The 21,702-nt window shown below is 45.4% G+C and overlaps 1 protein-coding gene across 1 annotated transcript in view; it reads right to left on the reverse strand.

Moving 5' to 3' along the window:
* The window catches only part of LOC126293211 (proton-associated sugar transporter A-like), a 476,357-nt gene that overhangs the window by 63,956 nt on the left and 390,699 nt on the right, over positions 1-21,702 (reverse strand). The window contains exon 5 of the mRNA XM_049986334.1: positions 17,058-17,159. Within this exon, the coding sequence (XP_049842291.1) occupies positions 17,058-17,159 (102 nt within the window). The remainder of the gene's footprint in view (positions 1-17,057; positions 17,160-21,702) is intronic.

Consider the following 21,702-nt stretch of genomic DNA (forward strand, 5'->3'; position numbering starts at 1 on the left):
GCTCTGTTGCCTGTGTCTATGTACCTGTGGTTCTGTCAGTGTGATCATGTGATGTATCTGACCCCAGGAATGTGTCAATAAAGTTACCCCTTCCTGGGACAATGAATTCACGGTGTTCTTATTTCAATTTCCAGGAGTGTATGTTAAGGGTCAGTTGCCACTCCCTGCACCAAGTGCCTATCCGCTGCAGATCTTCCTGCATTTCGCTACAATTTTCTAATGCTGCAACTTTTCTGTATACTACAGCATCATCCGCGAAAAGGCGCATGGAACTTCTGACACTATCTACTAGGTCATTTATATGTATTGTGAAAAGCAATGGTCCCATAACACTCCACTGTGGCACGCCAGAGGTTACTTCAACGTCTGTAGACGTCTCTCCATTGATAACAACATGCTGTGTTCCGTAGCAAACTGTTCAATCCAGCCACACAGCTGGTCAGATATTCCGTAGGCTCTTAATTTGTTTATCAGGCGACAGTGCGGAACTGTATCGAACGCCTTCCGGAAGTCAAGAAAAATAGCATCTTCCTGGGAGCCTGTATCTAATATTTTCTGGGTGTCATGAACAAATAAAGCGAGCTGGGTCTCACACGATCGCTGTTTCCGGAATCCATGTTGATTCGTACAGAGTAGATTCTGGGTTTCCAAAAACGACATGATACTCGGTCAAAAAACATGTTCTAAAATTCTACAACAGATCGACGTCAGAGATATAGGTCTATAGTTTTGCGCATCTGCTCGACGACCCTTCTTGAAGACTGGGACTACCTGTGCTCTTTTCCAATCATTTGGAACCTTCGGTTCCTCTAGAGACTTGCGGTACACGGCTGTTAGAAGGGGGGCAAGTTCTTTCGAGTACTCTGTGTAGAATCGCATTGGTATCCCGTCAGGTCCAGTGGACTTTCCTCTGTTGAGTGATTCCAGTTGCTTTTCAATTCCTTGGAAACTTATTTCGATGTCAGCCATTTTTTCGTTTGTGCGAGGATTTAGAGAAGGAACTGCAGTGCGGTCTTCCTCTGTGAAACATCTTTGGAAAAAGGTGTTTAGTATTTCAGCTTTGTTGATAACAATGGTAATGGTAATGTTAATAACAAGGGCAATGGAGAAAGGGGCAGATATAAAAGAAATGGGCAAAAATTTAACACAAACAACTACAATGGGTGAGTAGCGCCCACATTAGGGAAAAACTCATTACCATTCTGGAATGCGACACCAAATACTTTCTATCTGTATGGACTCAATAGGTTTGATATATGGAGAGAGACCAAAACAACCCAAGCCTGTTCATACGCAGATAGTTCCACAGAGATTTATGGACCAACAAGTGAACAATGGATTCATAGTACAACTCAGATGGCAACCTTATCCCACAGAAACACATGGTAATGGTAATATTGATAACAATGGTAATGGTAATATTATTAACAAGTGCAATGGAGAAAGGGGCAGATATAAAAGAAATGAGCAAAAATTTAACACAAACAACTACAATGGGTGAGTAGCGCATGACCAGCTTGTGCAACATATACAGCCACAAGCTACCGGCAGTAATCAGCCAGTCTTATGGCAAACACAAAACAACACCAGACAGCCGAAAAATCCACAGACAGCAGAAGCTGACCAGCAGAGTAATGCACATATGCTGAATAACACACACAGGCAAAGAGAATTTCAGCCGAGAGCCTCACAGGATGCTGATTGGTGTAATCAAACACCAACAGCCTATATAGTATGCCTAACCCAGAGACCAATGACAACACGATGCCGGAAACTTTGAACCGGTCACAGTAGCCCCCCGTTCTGTGACCTGTGAGGAGAGTGGGGCCACAAGCTTCATCGACACTTGCTTTATTAGATACTGTCAAGGTAGTGATGTGAAAGATGATCTATATCAAGGTAATGAGGATACACAGGAAAACGTGACAGAGGGCAAGATACAAGCTACAATTAAAGCCAAAATATTTGACATTGATGTACCCATTGTGCTACGACTAATTTGGTGCCACGCGGATTCTTTCAAGAACGGAAGAAACGTGGGCATATATCCACACTACCAGTGCAAAATTGCAAGTTACAAACTGCCACTGGTCAAAAATCGAAAGGAGTCAGAAACAAGCCTGTAGAAAACCACCTTTCTTAGGCAGAGTTCAGCTGACACATCAAATGCCAAATATACCATACATGAACGCAACTCCGGGCAGGTAACAGGAACCACCTACGAGAATTCCATCAAAAAGGAACAAACAGGCACCACCAAAGGTAACGCTGAGCAGACCGGGTGGGCAAGGACGCTCTCAGAGGGATTACCAAAAGATCAGTTGAGCAAATAAATTAGCACCAACAAGTATAGTAACGAGCCACACACACAGTAAAAGTTTCCAACAACACCGTCCCACATAAGAAAAGTTCAGAAACCGCTGCTGGAGCTTCCATGGGGAAAATCTGAAGAGCCAACCGAGCCCACACCCTAACCTGGCAGACGACTCCAGAATTCAGCAACTAGTTGTCTCTGGGCCAGAGTATCACAGGACCCCACCGGACCTCCACAACAGACAGGCAGGAAGACCAAGTACGCCGACTCCAATTAATCACCACCGCATGGCCAGCACAGCGGCGAGTCGCCTCCTCCCCAGACCACTCTGCTCATATTGCGAGGCACAACAACGTTAGTACCAGCAGGTCAGGCAGAGCGAACTTCACGTTCCGTGCAGTATCCCAACTACTCTCTCGCCTTCCGCCGGCCACCGCAAACACACGCCAACGACGTCACAGTAAATCACCACCGGCGCGCCACCCGCACCAGGACAGCGAACTATAATTGATTATAATGTGCGCTCTAAACAACATCACAGGATAGTGGCGCGCGCCATATCAACAGCCAATACAGAGACGACAATTATACTTCCCAGAGTGGGAGGGCTCAGTCAGTAGCACCCCGCCACACAACATTATGTGTGGAAGTAGATGTAGCGCAGAATGCATCCTTAACAGCATCTGGCATTTCCTCGTGAGGGTAATCCCAAAAGTAACGTTTCCTATTTTTTTATAAGGACATAGACCTCTTTATTTCTGCAATGGTTTGGGTCAGTTTACAGCTTGAACATTTAGCTATTTTTCGACATCATCACCATTTCCGTCGATGCATTTTTGTAGACGCTGTGGCAGTTTTTGTATGCCCATGTCATACCAGCTCGCCGCCATGCTGTTCAGGATGTTATGAACCTATTCTTCTCGTCGTCACAGCTGAATCGCTTTCCGGCCAAATATTCTTTTAACCTAGGGAACAGGTGATAGTCACTGGGCGCCAAGTGGGTGGATGAGTCATTATGTTCCACTGAAACTGTTGCAGAAGAGCAACGGTTTGCCGAGCGATGTGTGGGCGAGCGTTTTCATGGAGAATGTGTACGCCCTTGCTGAACATTCCTCTTCTCCGGTTCTGAATTGTCCATTTGAGTTTATCAGAGTCTCCCAGTACTTGCCAGCGTTAATTGTGGTCCCAGCGATTCAGCTCCGACGCCGAGGTGAAAGAAGAGGTTCATAACTTTCTGAACAGCACGGCTGCGAGCTGGTATGACATGGGCATACAAAAACTGCCACAGCGCTTACAAAAATGCATCGAGAGAAATGGTGATTATGTCGAAAAATAGCTAAATGTTCAAGCTGTAAACTGATGTAAACCATTGTAGAAATAAACAGGTCTATGTACTTATAAAAAATAGGAAACCTTACTTTTGGGGCTACCCTCGTACATTATCACATTCACTGGGCTTTTACGCGGGTAACTCAATTATTATCCGCAAAGCAGTAATAAAATTTTATTGTAATCAAATAGGAAACTTAGAGCAACATCATTTTTCGACATAGTCTTCTAAGGGTTCAAATGGCTCTGAGCACTATGGGACTTCTCAGGTCATCAGTCCCCTACAACTTGTTGTTGTTGTTGTTGTTGTTGTTGTTGTTGTCGTCTTCAGTCCAGAGACTGGTTTGATGCAGCTCTCCATGCTAATCTATCCTGTGCAAGCTCCTTCATCTCCCAGTACCTACGTCAACCTACATCCTTCTGAATCTGCTTAGTGTATTCATCTCTTGGTCTCCCTCTACGATTTTTACCCTCCACGCTGCCCTCCATTGCTAAATTTGTGATCCCTTGATGCCTCAGGACATGCCCTACCAACCGATCCCTTCTTCTAGTCAAGTTGTGCCACAAACTTCTCTTCTCCCCAATCCTATTCAATACCTCCTCATTAGTTATGTGATCTACCCACCTAATCTTCAACATTCTTCTGTAGCACCACATTTCGAAAGCTTCTATTCTCTTCTTGTCCAAACTATTTATTGTCCATGTTTCACTTCCATACATGGCTACACTCCATACAAATACTTTCAGAAAGGACTTCCTGACACTTAAATCTATACTTAGAACTACTTAAACCTAACTAACCTAAGGACACCACATACATCCATGCCCGAGGCAGGATTCGAACCTGCGAACGTAGCTGTCGCGCGGTTCCAGACTGTAGCGCTTAGAACCGTTCGGCCACATCGGCCGGCCCCGACATAGTTTCCTTGCGTTTCAACGCACTTGCTCCATCGTTGTACAAGCTTCCTGATGCTCTCATAAAAAAGGTTCTCGGTTGAGCTGCGAGCCAGGAATGCACCGCTTCTTTCACTGCTTCGTCCGAGGCAAATCGACGGCCCCTTAATGCCTGTTTGAGTGGACCAAACAAGTGATAGTCAGAAGGGGCAAGATCGGGAGGATGATCCAGTACTTCAAATTTGAGTTTCTGGAGCGTTTCAGCTGCGTGGGCAGCAGTAGGCGGACGGGCATTGTAATCCAACAACACAACACCTTTTGACAGCAATCCTCGGCGTTTGCTTCGAACTGCAGGCTTTAGCCTGGCAGTAAGCACCTCACTGTAACGTACCCCGTTTATTGTTGTGCCCCTTTCCCCATAATGTTCCAGTACTGGACGTTGTGGGTCCCAAAAAACCGTAAGCATTAGTTTTCCTGCGGGCGGTTGGGTCTTTAACTATTTCCTGCACGGCGAATTTTAGGTTTAAGTAGTTCTACATTCTAGGGGACTGATGACCTCAGATGTTAAGTCCCATAGTGCTCAGAGCCATTTGAACCATTTTGAACCAATATCGGCCCCTGATACGCCTTCCGACCAAAAAAATACGGATCACGGAACGTTGCTCTTCTTTGGTGCAAATAGACAGCAGAGCAGCCATCATTAACAACACGACAGCGATAACGAAACTAACTTAGCAGCTTGAAATTTGCAAAGATATAACAACAAATAAACAAAGCATGCGCCATGAACGTAAAACGACAGTACTACCAAGATAAACAAAAATATAACTAGATTGCGGATAATAATTGAGTTACACTCGTAATTTTCTGAGTGGGACATATTGTCTCAAATTGAAATTTAAAAATAGTACCAGGCCCCCAGTTGTGGCCTAGGTTTTCAGGAAGTTTTCCTCATTTTTAAGGTAAATGCCATAACCGCAAATTCCCTCCAAAATATTCCAGGTTGGAATTCCCACTGTCGCTCTATTGACTAGCCTGGTATTTCGCTAAAAAGTCTCTGACCCTACATGGTCATTACGCGAACAGCCCGTCAACCGAAAAAAAACCCACTAAGATATAGACAATCTTTAAAAATAAGTATCTCATGCTTTTCCAGCAGACAGCCCTCATCAGTATTACAAAAGAGTCTTATAAGCTCACGTCTGGAAACAAGTCCATCTTGAGGTCCTGAGGGAAGCTTTGCTGCTGCGCTTCACCACACGGGTCGTGGGGACTGACTGCTCTGGGCGCCACCGGCAGTGAAAGCACACAGGCAGCCCAACTGAACGGCCTGTTCCTCTACAAGATAATATCTCCAGACGTACACCACTGGCCCGAAACATTTCAATTAGATTACATCATGGTCAGACAGAGATTCCGAAATCAGATACTGGATTGTAAGGCGTACCCAGGAGCAGACATAGACTCAGATCACAATATAGTAGTGATGAAGAGTAGGCTGAAATTCAAGACATTACTCAGGAAGAATCAATACTCCAAGAAGTGGGACACAGAAGTTCTAAGGAATGACGAGATACGTTTGAAGTTCTCTAACGCTATAGACACAGCAATAAGGAATAACGCAGTAGGCAACACAGTTGAAGAGGAATGGACGTCTCTAAACAGGGCCATCACAGAAGTTGGGAAGGAAAACATAGGTAAAAAGTAGGTAGCTGCGAAGAAACCATGGGTAACAGAAGAAATACTTCAGTTGATTGATGAAAGGAGGAAGTACAAACATGTTCCGGGAAAAATCAGGAATACAGAAATACAAGTCGCTGAGGAATGAAATAAATAGGAAGTGCAGGGAAGCTAAGACGAAATGGCTGCAGGAAAAACGTGAAAACATCGAAAAAGATATGATTGTCGGAAGGACAGACTCAGCATACAGGAAAGTCAAAACAACCTTTGGTGACATTAAAAGCAACGGTGGTAACATTAAGAGTGCAACGGGAATTCCTCTGTTAAATGCAGAGGAGAGAGCAGATAGTTGGAAAGAATACATTGAAAGCCTCTATGAGGGTGAAGATTTGTCTGATGTGATAGAAGAAGAAACAGGAGTCGATTTAGAAGAGATTGGGGATCCAGTATTAGAATCGGAATTTAAAAGAGCTTTGGAGGACTTACGGTCAAATAAGGCAGAAGGGATAGATAACATTCCATCAGAATTTCTAAAATCATTAGGGTAAGTGGCAACAAAACGACTATTCACGTTGGCGTGTAGAATATATGAGTCTGGCGACATATCATCTGACTTTCGGAAAAGCATCATCCACACAATTCCGAAGACGGCAAGAGCTGACAAGTGCGAGAATTATCGCACAATCAGCTTAACAGCTCATGCATCGAAGCTGCTTACAAGAACAATATACAGAAGAATGGAAAAGAAAATTGAGAATGCGCTAGGTGACGATCAGTTTGGCTTTAGGAAAAGTAAAGGCACGAGAGAGGCAATTCTGACGTTACGGCTAATAATGAAAGCAAGGCTAAAAAAAATAAAGACACGTTCATAGGATTTGTCGACCTGGAAAAAGCGTTCGATAATATAAAATGGTGCAAGTTGTTCGAGATTCTGAAAAAAGTAGGAGTAAGCTATAGGGAGAGACGGGTCATATACAATATGTACAACAACCAGGAGGGAATAATTAGAGTGGACGATCAAGAACGAAGTGCTCGTATTAAAAAGGGTGTAAGACAAGGCTGTAGCCTTTCGCCCCTACTCTTCAATCTGTACATCGAGGAAGCAATGATGGAAATAAAAGAAAGGTTCAGGAGTGGAATTAAAATACAAGGTGAAAGGATATCAATGATACGATTCGCTGATGACATTGCTATCCTGAGTGAAAGTGAAGAAGAATTAAATGATCTGCTGAACGGAATTAACAGTCTAATGAGTACACAGTATGGTTTGAGAGTAAATCGGAGAAAGACGAAGGTAATGAGAAGTAGTAGAAATGAGAACAGCGAGAAACTTAACATCAGGATTGATGGTCACGAAGTCAATGAAGTTAAAGAATTCTGCTACCTAGGCAGTAAAATAACCAATGACGGACGGAGCGTGGAGGACATCAAAAGCAGACTCGCTATGGCAAAAAAGGCATTTCTGGCCAACAGAAGTCTACTAATATCAAATACCGGCCTTAATTTGAGGAAGAAATTTCTGAGAATGTACGTCTGGAGTACAGCATTGTATGGTAGTGAAACATGGAGTGTGGGAAAACCGAAACAGAAGAGAATCGAAGCATTTGAGATGTGATGCCATAGACGAATGTTGAAAATTAGGTGGACTGATAAGGTAAGGAATGAGGAGGTTCTACGCAGAATCGGAGAGGAAAGGAATATGTGGAATACATTGATAAGGAGAAGGGACAGGATGATAGGACATCTGCTAAGACATGAAGGAATGACTTCCATGGTACTAGAGGAAGCTGTAGAGGGCAAAAACTGTAGAGGAAGACAGAGATTGGAAAACGTCAAGCAAATAATTGAGGACGTAGGTTGCAAGTGCTACTCTGAGATGAAGAGGTTGGCACAGGAAACGAATTCGTGGCGGGCCGCATCAAACCAGTCAGTAGACTGATGACAAAAAAAAAAAAAAAAAAAAAAAAAAAAAAAAAAAAAAAAAAAAAAAAAGAACCAGCAGGCTGGTCCACTTTTGGAAAGCAATGTAGCAGCGATCCTGCGTGGCGTGTATCTGATAAGCCCTTGCTATGGTTCAAGCACAAGACGTCTGTGCGTAGGTCATACACTTCCCGTAAATAACTGGCAGTGCCATACAGGGTGCTCTAAAACTTGTAGGGACTGAGTAGATACACACATCAAAAAAAGTTTTTCATCTCCCCAGTTCCCAGAACTCCTGAAGACAGACGTTCACTGTGGCTATTGTATCACACACACAGTACTTTTGACTGTTCAGCGATGTCACTAAACCCTCCCAGAGATGTAAACAACCATGCATGAGCAGCGCCTATAGACGGAGGGGGTCCGACAGTCGATCAGTTCCAGTCATTCCAACAGGAAGGAGGTACACGGCTCGTGTTGTCTGTAGTTCAACCGTTCCTAGATGGTCAATACCACGGTTCGATCGGGTCGGCATTGTGCCAGGAAGTGTCCAGGCGTCTTGGAGCGGACCAAAGCGATGTTGTTCTGACATGGAGGAGACACAGAGAGACACGAACTATCGATGACATGCCTCGTTCAGCCCGCTTAAGGGCTACTACTGGAGTGGATGACCGCTACCTACGGATTATCACACGGAGGAATCCTGACAACAACTCCACCATGTTACATAATGCTTCAGGACCTCGTGTTACATCTCACTGTGCGAAATTGGCTCCATGATGTGCAACTTCACTCCCGACGTCCAGGGCGATGTCCATATTGGCAACCACGATACCGTGCAGTGCGATACAGATGGGCCCAACAGGATAAATGGGCTGCTCAGGATTGGCAACCTGTTCTCTTCTCCAATGAGTGTGCCGGCCGGGGTGGCCGAGCGGTTCTGGGCGCTACAGTCTGGAACCGCGCGACCGCTACGGTCGCAGGTTCGAGTCCTGCCTCGGCCATGAATGTGTGTGGTGTTAGGTTTAAGTAGTTTAAGTTCTAGGGGACTGATGACCTCAGCAGTTAAGTCCCATAGAGCTCAGAGCCATTTGAACCAATGAATGTCGCATATGTCTTCAACCTGGCAGTCGTCAGAGACGTGTTTGGAAGCAATCCGGTCAGGGTTAATGCCTTAGACACACTGACGAGCGAGTGCAGCAAGGTGGAGGTCCCTGCTGCTTTGGGATGGCACTATGTGGGGCTGACATACACCGCTGGTGGTCATGGAAGGCGCCGTAATGGCTGTACTATACGTTAATTCCAGCCTCCGCCCGATAGTGCAACTACATCGGCACCATGCTGGCGAGGCGTTTGTCATCATGGACATCAATTCGCACCGCCATCGTGCACATCTTGCGAATGACTTCCTTCAGGATAATGATATGACTCGACTAGAGTGACCAGCATGTTCTCCAGACATGAACGCTATCGAACAAGCTTGGGATAGACTAAAAAAGGCTGTTTATGGACGACATGACACTCCAACCAGTTTGAGAGAGTTATGCCAAATCGCCCTTGAGGAGTGGGACAATCTGGACCAACAGTGCATTGATGAACTGGTGGATAGTATGACACGACGAATACAGGCATGGATCAGTGCAAGAGGACGTGCTACTGGGTATGGACGTACTGGTGTGTACAGCAATCTGGACCACCACCTCTGAAGGTCTTGCTGTATGGTGCTACAACATGCAATGTGTGGTTTTCATGAGCAATAAAAAGGGCGAAAATGATGTTTATGTTGATCTTTATTCCAAATTTCTGTACAGGTTCTGGAACTCTTGGAAGCGAGGAGACGCAAAACTTTTTTTGGTGTGTGTAGTATTTCGAATGGGAATCCATGTCCGGTAAAGCACTGTGTCCATGCTACAACCATTTGGAAGCGCGACCATACGAGTAAATTACTAGGCATGACTCAGTACATCACTTGTTTTACAATTCCACTCATTAATAAGCAACGAAACAAAAAGGAACTTTAATCTGTTTTCACAAACACTTTTGTTTACAGGATGGCCTCTTCCAATGTCGGGCCGCGTGGGGTAGCCGTGTCGTCTGAGGCGCCTTGCCACGGTTCGCGTGGTCTCCCCCCACCACCCCCTCAGAGGTTAGAGTCCTCTCTCAGGCCTCGGTGTGTGTTGGTCCTTCGATTAAGTTCGTTTAAGTACTGTGTAAAACTATAACCTCAGTTTGGTCCCATAACAACTTACCACATATTTCCTGTTTCCAATCGGTGTGTACGGCGGTGTCCTTGGAGCCTGACTACCGCAAATGAACCCTTTTGCGAAGTCGTTGCTTAACTATGGTGAAAAGCATATGCGATGGAGTACAGTATTGATAAAGGCGGCAAACAGCTCTTACATTGAGCTTCGCCATTCAGGAGGGTCATGTCGGTGTATTCTGCAAACGTATAAGCGACCGTATTGCTCAAAACTCAGAAGTATTACGGCTATGTTCGTACAAGGCCATTTTGTTAGTGCAGGTTGCCTGCATGAGGCAACCTGCACTGACAAAATGGCCTCATACGAACATAGCTCCACTATTCACATACGCGTGAATGAGGCTCGAACCATGTCAGAGATACAGGACAGATGTCAGATGACACCAGGGGCGATCTGACGTAACCACCCTGCTGCATACCTACCTAGCAAACATGTTTTCCAATGGCTGTAGCATGGAAGCGGTGCATTTCCAGACGTGGGTTATTGTCCAGAATGTTGTCCACTCGTTCCCTCTACAAGTCCTAGAAGTTGCTAAGGAGAATTATAGAGCATATACAGGGTGATTCAGAAACAGCTGTACACACTTCGTTGGTGTAATGTATGCATCAAAATAAGAGTAAAATGTTAAATAACGTTTTGCCTGACACTGCTTATTCCACAGTTATGCAGTAGTGTACATATCACAAGTGCAACAAAAAATTAATTCTTCTCAGAAGGCAATGAGACGATGTGACCTGGAACTCAACACAACTACATACTGTAGGTTTATATTGTATTATATGTTAACCGGGGACCTAGAAACGACGGGAGGCTGCATCCCCACCGCAGCGACATTGGTCCACAACCGCATGATGACTATCGCAGTCCACTTCACCCCTCCACCGCCCCACACCGAACCACTCTTTCAGGGTTATTGTGCACTTCAGCCCCCGGTCGACGCTCCAGGGAACGTCTCACACCAGACGAGTGTAACCGCTATGTTTGCGTGGTAGAGTAATGGTGGTGTTTGCGTACGTGGAGAAATTGTTTGCGCTGCAATTGCCGACATAGAGTAGTTGAGGCGGAATAAGGGGAACCAGCCCGCATTCGCCGAGGCAGATGGAAAACCATCCGCAGTCTGCCCAACTTACCGGACACAAATCCGCCGGACGGATTCGTGCCGGGGACCAGGCGCTCCTTCGCAATCCGGAAAGCCTTGCGTTAGATCGCACGGCTAACCGGGCAGGCTACTATAGGTTTACTCGAGGACAGGTTCAAAATGATGTCCACATAGACGAAAACAGTGACGTGCTCGATTTGTTCAGAATGTCTCAGACTCGTTTCATCTCATTCCGCATAGTTGCACAGCCATTTTCAGTTCGTTTGCTGAAGTTTGCACTACATTCTCAACTGCAACGCAGAACACGAACTCCTGGGGACGGCCCCACAGGTTTAAGTCGAGAGGCGAGCAACTGGTCCCGCACGAACTATCCACTTATTGGGATGAGCGACTCTCAGCTTACGGCCTTGCCGTGGTGCTAACACCGGTGCCCGTCAGATCACCTAAATTAAGCGCTATCGGGCTGGTCCAGCACTTGGATGGGTGACCGTCCGGTCTGCCAAGCACTGTTGGCAAGTGGGGTGCACTCAGCCCTTGTGAGGAGCAACTTGACTGAGAAGTAGCGGCTCCGGTCTCGTAAACTGGCGTACGGCCGGGAGAGCGGTGTGATGACCCTGTGTTCCCCCCCCTCCCCCTCACTATCGGTATACAGTGACGCCTGTGGGCGGAGGAAGACACGGCATGCGGGCAGTACCGCTGGGCCTTCATGGCCTGTCTGGGCAGAGTTTGGTTTCTTAGTTTTATGGATACTCCCTTGACTGCCGGCTCAAATATGCAGAGGCACCGTTGAAAAGCAACATCAGTCCATTTGCAGGCGAACACGATGCGCCAGAAGCCTGTACTGGCCCCTGAGATAATGTCTACCACGAATGATGTTACGCGTCATAAATCGTAAATAAAGCAGTTTCACACAAAAGTTTATTTAATATTTTACTCTTATTTTGATGCATAATAACACCCACGAAGTACAGGGGGTTTCTATGCGAATATCGGGGTTTTAACATTTTATAATATTTATTATATAAAACTTACAGTTATAAATGATACGTGAAATGAAAGAGCAACTCAAACAGTTTTTCCAAGAACCTTATAAATGTTCAATGTGAGCACTATTTGTCACACGGCACACATCAAGGCTATACCAGAGTTCTTCCCAAACGTTGATAAGTGTGTCTTCAGTGACTGTAGCAACAGCTGCTTCAATCCGGTTTCTTCATTCAGGGAGGTTTGCTGGTAGCTGAGGCACGTACACACGATCCTTGATGAAGTCTATAACGATATGTTTACGTAATGTGTATACATTATATTTTAAATAGGCATTTACTCTCCTCTGTAATGCAACTTCCGACTGATCAGACGATCCAACAAGAGGCACCCGCACACGGACGGGGTTAGCAAATATATTTCCACCGCTGATTATAGCTATATGTTGCAGCACAAAAGAAACGTATTGTTATAATTAGCGACTACGAACGGAGACGTTTATAACGTATGTTTATGTATACACATTACGTAAACATATCGTTATAAGCCCCAAAGGAAAAAACCGCATGGCGTTAAATCAGGTGAACATGGAGGCCATGCAAAACAAGCCCTGCCATTGGGCCCCTTACAGCCAATATATTCAACCAATTGCGTACTTTGCTGTGCCAGTGAACATTCATAAGGCTCTTGGTAAAACTGTTTGAGTTGCTCTTTCATCTGACATATCATTTACAACTGTAAGTTTAATGTAATAAATATCATAAAGCGTTAAAACCCCGATATTCATTTAGAAACACCCTGTATGTACAGTTACGTTTGAATAACCCTATATATAAAAAGCAATGTCCTGACTGATTGACTGTGTGACTGGCTCACCATCGCCCAGCCGATACTGCTGAGAACAGAAACTTGAAATTTGGAGAACCTGTGGATCTTATACTGTAGGCACTGTTTAAGAAGGGATTGTCCGAAATTCCACTCCTAAGAAGGTAGAAATAGGGGACGAAAGATTTTCTTGAAAGAAGATCGATATTAAGGAAATTTTGAAGGTAGAACTACGAAAACTCGTATTTGGTTTCTCAGTCCGTAAAAAAAAAAAAAGTGTTTCAGCATTTTCGGAAATTCAGCCACTAAGGAGGTAAAATATAGGATGAAACTTTTTTTGAAAATAAATAATTACTAAAGAACTATTAAAGTATTTTTAAGGCTACATCTACGATAATTGGTATTTGACTTCTCAACCAAAAATAAAAAATACGTGCTTCAGTGTTTCTGGAAATTCAAACCATAAGAGAGTGCAATAGGGGATGCAAATTTTTAAGAAAATATTTCGTTGCATTAAAAGAATTATAAAACTAAATTAATGATAATTGGTATTTCACCTCCAGGTTACATATAAAGAAGTATTTATTATGTGATGAAAGTAGTGGTGGAAATACACTGAAGAGACAAAGAAACTGGTACACCTGCCTAATATAGTGTAGGGACCCCGCGAGCACGCGTCAGTGCCGCAAAAGAACGTGGCATGGACTCGACTAATGTCTGAAGTAGTGCTGGAAGGAACTGACATCATGAATCCTGTAGAGTACAAGGGGCCGGAGATCTCTTCTGCACAGCACGCTGCAAGGCATCCCAGATGTGCTCTATAATTTTCATGTCTGGCGAGTTTGGTCGCTAGCGGAAGTGTATAAACTCAGAAGAGTGTTCCTGGAGCCACTCGGTAACAATTTTGTACATGTGTGGTATCACATTGTCCTGCCGGAATTGCCCAAGTCCGTCGGTATGGTCAATGGATATGAATGGATGCAGGCGATCAGACAGGATGCTTACGTACGTGTCACCTGACAGAGTTGTGTCTACGTGTATCAGGGTTCCCATATCACTCCAACTGCACACGCCCGCACCATTGCAGAGGCTCCACCAGCTTGAACAGACCCTCGCTGATATGCAGGGTCCTTCGATTCATGACATTGTCTCCATACCTGTACACGATGCAATTTGGAACGAGACTCATCCGACCAGGCAACTATCAGGGTTCCCATATCACTCCAACTGCACACGCACGCACCATTGCAGAGGCTCCACCAGCTTGAACAGACCCTCGCTGATATCCAGGGTCCTTCGATTCATGACATTGTCTCCATACCTGTACACGATGCAATTTGGAACGAGACTCATCCGACCAGGCAACATGTTTCCAGTCATCAACAGACCAATGTCGGTGCTCACAGGCCCAGGCGAGGCGTAAAGCTTTGTTCCGTGCAGTCATCGAGGGTACGCATGATTAACAAAGTCTTTTGACTCCAGCTACCAGACTGGCCTTCTGGTCAGAAGTACATTCGGAAAGGATCATGCTTATATGCCGTAATTAGACTGGAAAGCTTAGTAGATGTTACAGTTCGTGAACAACACAAAAAGTCGATTAAATAAATACAAAACATTCTCTTCAGCGCATACAGTGTACGCGGGCACGAAGCTGGTTTAATAACACCTGTGTATGGCTGTTTAAAAAGAATGCATTACATCTTCTTACAGGCGGTGGTATTGGTCACAACCGGAAAAGGTCTTCTATGTCCGGAAACCAATACCAGTTGCGATATGGACCGTTTTACTTGCTACCCGTAATGCGGACGTTATTCACAGATGAGGCGGGATTCACCACACTTGGAGAAGTAAACTATCACAACAAGCGATTGTGGGCGGCTGTAATCCTCGAGCAGCCCATCAGCTGAGGCATCTCGATCGTTTCAGGACCGATCTAAGGGCAGGAACTGTCTTTGGGCAATACACTTTACCAAACAGATTAAAAAGGTGCTGCGTAAATCCGATTTCTGCTCAATGTATTACACTACTGGCCATTAAAATTGCTATACCACGAAGATGACGTGCTACCAACGCGAAATTAAACCGACAGGAAGAAGATACTGTGATATGCAAATGATTAGCTTTTCAAAGCATTCACACAAGGTTGGCGCCGGCGGCGACACCTACAACGTGCTGACATGAGGAAAGTTTCCAACTAATTTCTCATACATAAACAGCATTTGACCGGCGTTGCTGGTGAAATGCTGTTGGTACGCATTTTTCCTCCTTACACGAGGCATCACATCACGTTTCCGACTTGGATAAAGGCAGGATTATAGCCTATCGCGATTGCGGTTTATCGTATCGCGACATTGCTGCTAGCGTTGGACGAGATCCAGTGAGTGTTAGTAGAAGATGGACTCGGTGGGTTCAGAAGGATAATACGGAACGCCGTACTGGATCCCAACGGCCTCGAATCACAAGCAGTCGAGATGACAGGCATCTTATCCGCATGGCTGTAACGGATCGTGCAGCCACGTCTCGATCCCTGAGTCAACAGATGCGGACATTTGGAAGACAACAACCATCTGCACGAACAGTTCGACGACGTTTGCAGCAGCATGGACTATCAGCTCGGAGACCACGGCTGCGTTTACCCTTGACGCAGGAGCGCCTGGGATGGTGTACTCGACGACGAACCTAGGTGCACGAATGGCAAAATGTCATTTTTTCGCATGAATCCAGGTTCTGTTTACAGTATCATGATGGCCGCATCCGTGTTTGGCGACATCGCGGTGAACGCACATTGGAAGCGTGTATTCGTCATTGCCATACTGGCGTATCACCCGGCGTGATGGTATGGGGTGCCATTGGTTACATGTCTCTGTCACCTCTTGCTCGCGTTGACGGCATTTTGAACAGTAGACGTTCATTTCAGATGTGTTACGACCCGTGGCTCTACCCTTCATTCGATCCCCGCAGAACCCTACATTTCAGCAGGATAATGCACGACCGCATGTTGCAGGTCCTGTACGGGCCTTTCTGCATACTGGAAATGTTCGACTGCTGCCCTGGCCAACACATTCTCCAGATCTCTCACCAAATGAAAACGTCTGGTCAATGGTGGCTGAGCAACTGGCTCGTCACAATAAGCCAGACACTACTCTTGATGAACTGTGGTATCGTGTGGAATCTGCATGGGGAGCTGTACCTGTGCACGCCATTGACTCAATGCCCAGGCGTATCAAGCCGTTATTACGGCCAGAGTTGGTTGTTCTGGGTACTGCTTTCTCAGGATCTATGCACTCAAATTGCGTGAAAATGTAATCACATGTCAGTTCTAGTACAATATATTTGTCCAATGAATACCCGTTTATCATCGGCATTTCTTCTTGGTGTAGCAATTTTAATGGCCAGTAGTGTACCATTGTTATTGGAGCAAGTTACCTTTCCAGAGAAGAAACAACTATTGTTTATGCATGAGATGGCGCCACCGCATTTTCCAGCAGTGCAATGCTCCGTGGCCAATGGATTTGTCGAGCAGGTGCGCTAGCATGGCCTCCCTGTTCACCTGACCTGAATCCGTCCAATTTATGTTTATGCTTTGAAGGCACTGGTGAGCGCCGAGCCCATCGACAATGTACGGAGGTTAGGGGAGCCTTGACCAACACGGACTGCCTCTGGCTGCCCCTGTACCTTTTTCCTTGGTGTCTGAAAGTAAACAGAGTATGTGGGGAGAGGGAAATGTAGAGACAGAGAGCGAGCTACTCACCGATGAAGGTGGCGTCCCAGTTGATGCCGCCCAGGGCGTAGCCCATGAAGCCGCCCAGGCCGGCCATAATGGTGAACGTACTGAGCCCCCGTGCGTGGTCCTCTGCAACAGCAAACAATCCTGTTGGAAGAACACCCGCAACTGACAATGGAACCTCTCCATCGCACCCCCTTCAGATTTAGTTATTAGTTGTGTGGTGTCACCGCCAGACACCACACTTGCTAGGTGGTAGCCTTTAAATCGGCCGCGGTCCGTTAGTATACGACGGACCCGCGTGTCGCCACTATCAGTGATTGCAGACCGAGCGCTGCCACACGGCACGCCTAGTCTAGAGAGACTACCTAGCACTCGCCCCAGTTGTACAGCCGACTTTGCTAGCGATGGTTCACTGACAAATTACGCTCTCATTTGCCGAGACGGTAGTTAGCATAGCCTTCAGCTACGTGATTTGCTACGACCTAGCAAGGCGCCATGATCAATTTCTATTGATGTTGTAAATCATGTACCGTCAAGAGCGACGTTCGTCATTAATGGATTAAAGTTAAGTATTCCACCAGCTACGTCAGTTTTTCTCAATTCTAATTCCCTTGTCATGTTCCAGACCTCACGCCAGCCTGCGTGAGCTAAAGCGCGTGCATTTCGGCCTCCTGTAGTAACGGTGTTGGCTCTCCTGCCCAACCACAACAAGTTGGTACAGTGGATAGGCCTTGAAAAACTGAACACAGATCAACTGAGAAAACGGGAAGAACTTGTGTGGAACTACGAAAAAAAATAAGCAAAAAATACAAACTGAGTAGTCCATGTGGAAGATAGGCAACATCAAGGAAAATGTGACATCAGGAGCGCCGTGGTCCCGTGGTTAGCGGGAGCAGCTGCGGAACGAGAGGTACTTGGTTCAAGTCTTCACTGGAGAGAAAAGTTTAATTTTTTATTTTCAGATAATTATTATCTGTCCGTCCGATGCGAGGTAAATAGCCGGCACGGTAGCTCAGCGTGTTCGGTCAGAGGGTTAGCAGCCCTCTGTAATAAAAAAACTGAGCTAATGGATCAACAACGAACTTAAACGGATGTCTGACGACGTCCGCCCCGATCAGGTGCAACGAACAGAAGCGAACAAAAATGAGATCATAAAAGAATGGTTAGCGTGAGCAGCTGCAGAACGAGAGGTCCTTGGTTGAAGTCTTCACTGGAGTGAAAAGTTTAGTTTTTTATTTTCAGACAATTATTATTTGCCCGTCCGATCCGATGTAACTGCGCCGTACTATGGGGACGTTACACCTAAACAAACATCGAAACAAAACATATGTTTTGACAGAGCACAGGGAAAACTGTGCGACTGTGAAACTGTTGCATTCATTTGATGCACTTTATGTGACAAATTCTTATGTTTTCATCACTTTTTTGGGAGTGATTATCACATCCACAAGAAAACCTAAATCGGGCAAGGTAGAAGAATCTTTTTACCCATTCGCCAAGTGTACAATATTCCTGTCATGTGACGCACATGCCGTCACCTGTGTCGTATAGAATATGTCAGACGTGTTTACCCTTGGAGGAATCGGTTGACCTATGACCTTGCGATCAACTGTTTTCGGTTCCCATTGGAGAGGCACGTCCTTTCGTCTGCTAGTCGCACGGTTTTGCGGTGCGGTCGCAAAACACAGGCACTAAACTTATTACAGTGAACAGAGACGTTAAGGAACGAACGGACAGATCATAACTTTGCGAAAATAAAGAAAGTCAACTTTTTCACTCGAGGGAACATTTGAACCAAGGACCTCTCGTTCCGCAACTGCTAACGCTAACCACAGGACCACGGCGCTGCTGAGGTAAAGCTATCCATGAAGTTGCTTATCTTCGCTATGGACTACTCAGTTTGTATATTTTGGTTATTTTTTTCATAGTTCCACACAACTTCTTCCTGTTTTCTCAATTGTTCTGTCTTCAGTTTTTCAAGGCCTGTCCGCTGTGCCAACTTATAACTAAACCTGAGGGGGGTGCGGTGGGGAGGTTCCCCTGTGAGTATTACAGCAGAGGTTGAAAACACCGCTTCAGTTGTAAATTATTTTATTTTCACATGACCAGTTTCGGAACGTTATAAGCCCATCGTTAGGTGTCGTTTTGCGCTCATAGGCAGCACACCGCGCCTGGTACACGCAGAGCTCGGGGACCACAGCACAGCTACGACACCTGAGGATGGGTTTATAACAGTCCGAAACCGGTCGTGTGAAAGTAAAGTAATTTGCAACTGAAGCGGTATTTTCAACCTCTACCTCTGCAACAGGTAAGAACCGCTCTTTCCAAAAATGGGAGATCGACTACAACCAATCGATCTAGTCCTAATTAGGGCCTTCGCATATTGGTTCAATTGGTTCAAATGGCTCTGAGCACTATGGGACTCAACTTCTGAGCTCATCATTCCCCTAGAACTTAGACGTACTTAAAACTAACTAAGGACATCACACACATCCATGCCCGAGGCAGGATTCGAACCTGCGACCGTAGCGGACTAGCGGTTCCAGACTGTAGCCCCTAGAATCGCTCGGCCACTCCGGCCGGCTCCTTCGCACATTACTGACGATGACAACACGAGGAGTGCCATCACCAGATATCCTAGCAACTTCACTCAATGGAAGAGGAGCCAAAACACACGAACAAGTGTCTCGGGTTATCCGTGGATACTCGACCGTTTCTGAAAAAACCACGGTCAAAATGTTCGACGCAGTTTCCAGGTACTTATGCACATATTATCGCACCATACCATAGACAAGAAGAGAATAAAAGCTTTCGAAATGTGGTGTTACAGGCTGAAGATTAGATGGGTGAATCACGTAGCTAATGAGGGGGTTCTGAATAGAATTGGTGAGCAGAGGAATTTGTGGCAGAAATTGGCTAGGAGAAGGGATCGGTTGGTGCAACATGTTCCGAGGCATCAAGGGATCACCAATTTAGTATTGGAGGGCAGCGTGGATGGTAGAAACCGTAGAGGGCGACCAAGAGATGTATATAGTAAGCAGATTCAGAAGGATGTAGGTTGTAGTAGGCTCAAATGGCTCTGAGCACTATGGGACTTAACATCTATGGTCATCAGTCCCCTAAAACTTAGAACTACTTAAACCTAACTAACCTAAGGACATCACACAACACCCAGCCATCACGAGGTAGAGAAAATCCCTGACCCCGCCGGGAATCGAACCCGGGAACCCGGGCGTGGGAAGCGGTTGCAGTAGGTACTGGGAGATGAAGCAGCTTGCACAGGATAGAGTAGCATGGAGAGCTGCATCAAACCAGTCTTTGGACTGAAGGCCATATAGCGTCCCCAGTAAAATAATACGAAAAGACTTAAAAAACAGTATTTATAAAGAAGAGACATTTAAAAATTGAATACTACATATTTTTATTATGTACTTGTAAAATAATAATTTCTCTGTGTAAGTTTCGAGTGCAAAGAAATATAACAAAATTATCTAAAGAAACGACAAGATACGCTCTTTTGTTAATTTTTTAGTCGTCTTCACTTCTTCTCTTGTCTTGGTTGCGTGTAGACGGACATCTTGCGTGTGCTTGCAAATGTAAGCATATTTGTACTAATTAAGCAGATAATATATTGATTTAATATTATTGTTTACTTTTAATTTGTAAAAGGTGATCCCGATTTCATGTCCGCCTTCCTTGAATTAACCTGCATTCGAGTAATTTACAGTTCAACAATCCCAGCGGCCGATACAGCCAACGACACCATTACGTGGCGATATTAACTTATAAAAATTAGCGGAATCGAATAACTCGCCCGCCATTAATATAATATACATTTTTCTCCACAGTCGCCCGACGTGGCAGAAAATACGTAGCTGTAAGATTCTTATTTTCAGTACCATAGACGAGAGCCGGAGCCAGGACTCCGACTGCGAGACAATGGTTAACGGAGGTAAGAAAAAATACTCTCGCGCGTGTGTGGGCCACAATTGTAAATAATAACTAAAGATTTTTTGCTTTAAAGTGAACTGACTAGCCGAGGAAATTAATATGAAAAGCTTATTCCATTGTCAACTTATATGCTCATGTTTTAAGATTCAGTGAGTCTAGCGCTCATTAACGTAACAAATTATTTATCCTGAAGATTATTATTGTTAAAAAGGGAGAACTTCACAAAAGCGTTTAGTTGTAAATCAAAATAAAATGAAATATTTTTATTAGGGCCCACCACGTAAGCCGGCAACAATCAACATAATAATAATACACTCCTGGAAATGGAAAAAAGAACACATTCACACCGGTGTTTCAGACCCACCATACTTGCTCCGGACACTGCGAGAGGGCTGTACAAGCAATGATCACACGCACGGCACAGCGGACACACCAGGAACCGCGGTGTTGGCCGTCGAATGGCGCTAGCTGCGCAGCATTTGTGCACCGCCGCCGTCAGTGGCAGCCAGTTTGCCGTGGCATACGGAGCTCCATCGCAGTCTTTAACACTGTTAGCATGCCGCGACAGCGTGGACGTGAACCGTATGTGCAGTTGACGGACTTTGAGCGAGGGCGTATAGTGGGCATGCGGGAGGCCGGGTGGACGTACCACCGAATTGCTCAACACGTGGGGCGTGAGGTCTCCACAGTACATCGATGTTGTCGCCAGTGGCCGGCG

This window comes from Schistocerca gregaria, chromosome 10 (assembly GCF_023897955.1).
Source record: "Schistocerca gregaria isolate iqSchGreg1 chromosome 10, iqSchGreg1.2, whole genome shotgun sequence".
In the NCBI taxonomy this organism is placed as follows: domain Eukaryota; kingdom Metazoa; phylum Arthropoda; class Insecta; order Orthoptera; family Acrididae; genus Schistocerca; species Schistocerca gregaria.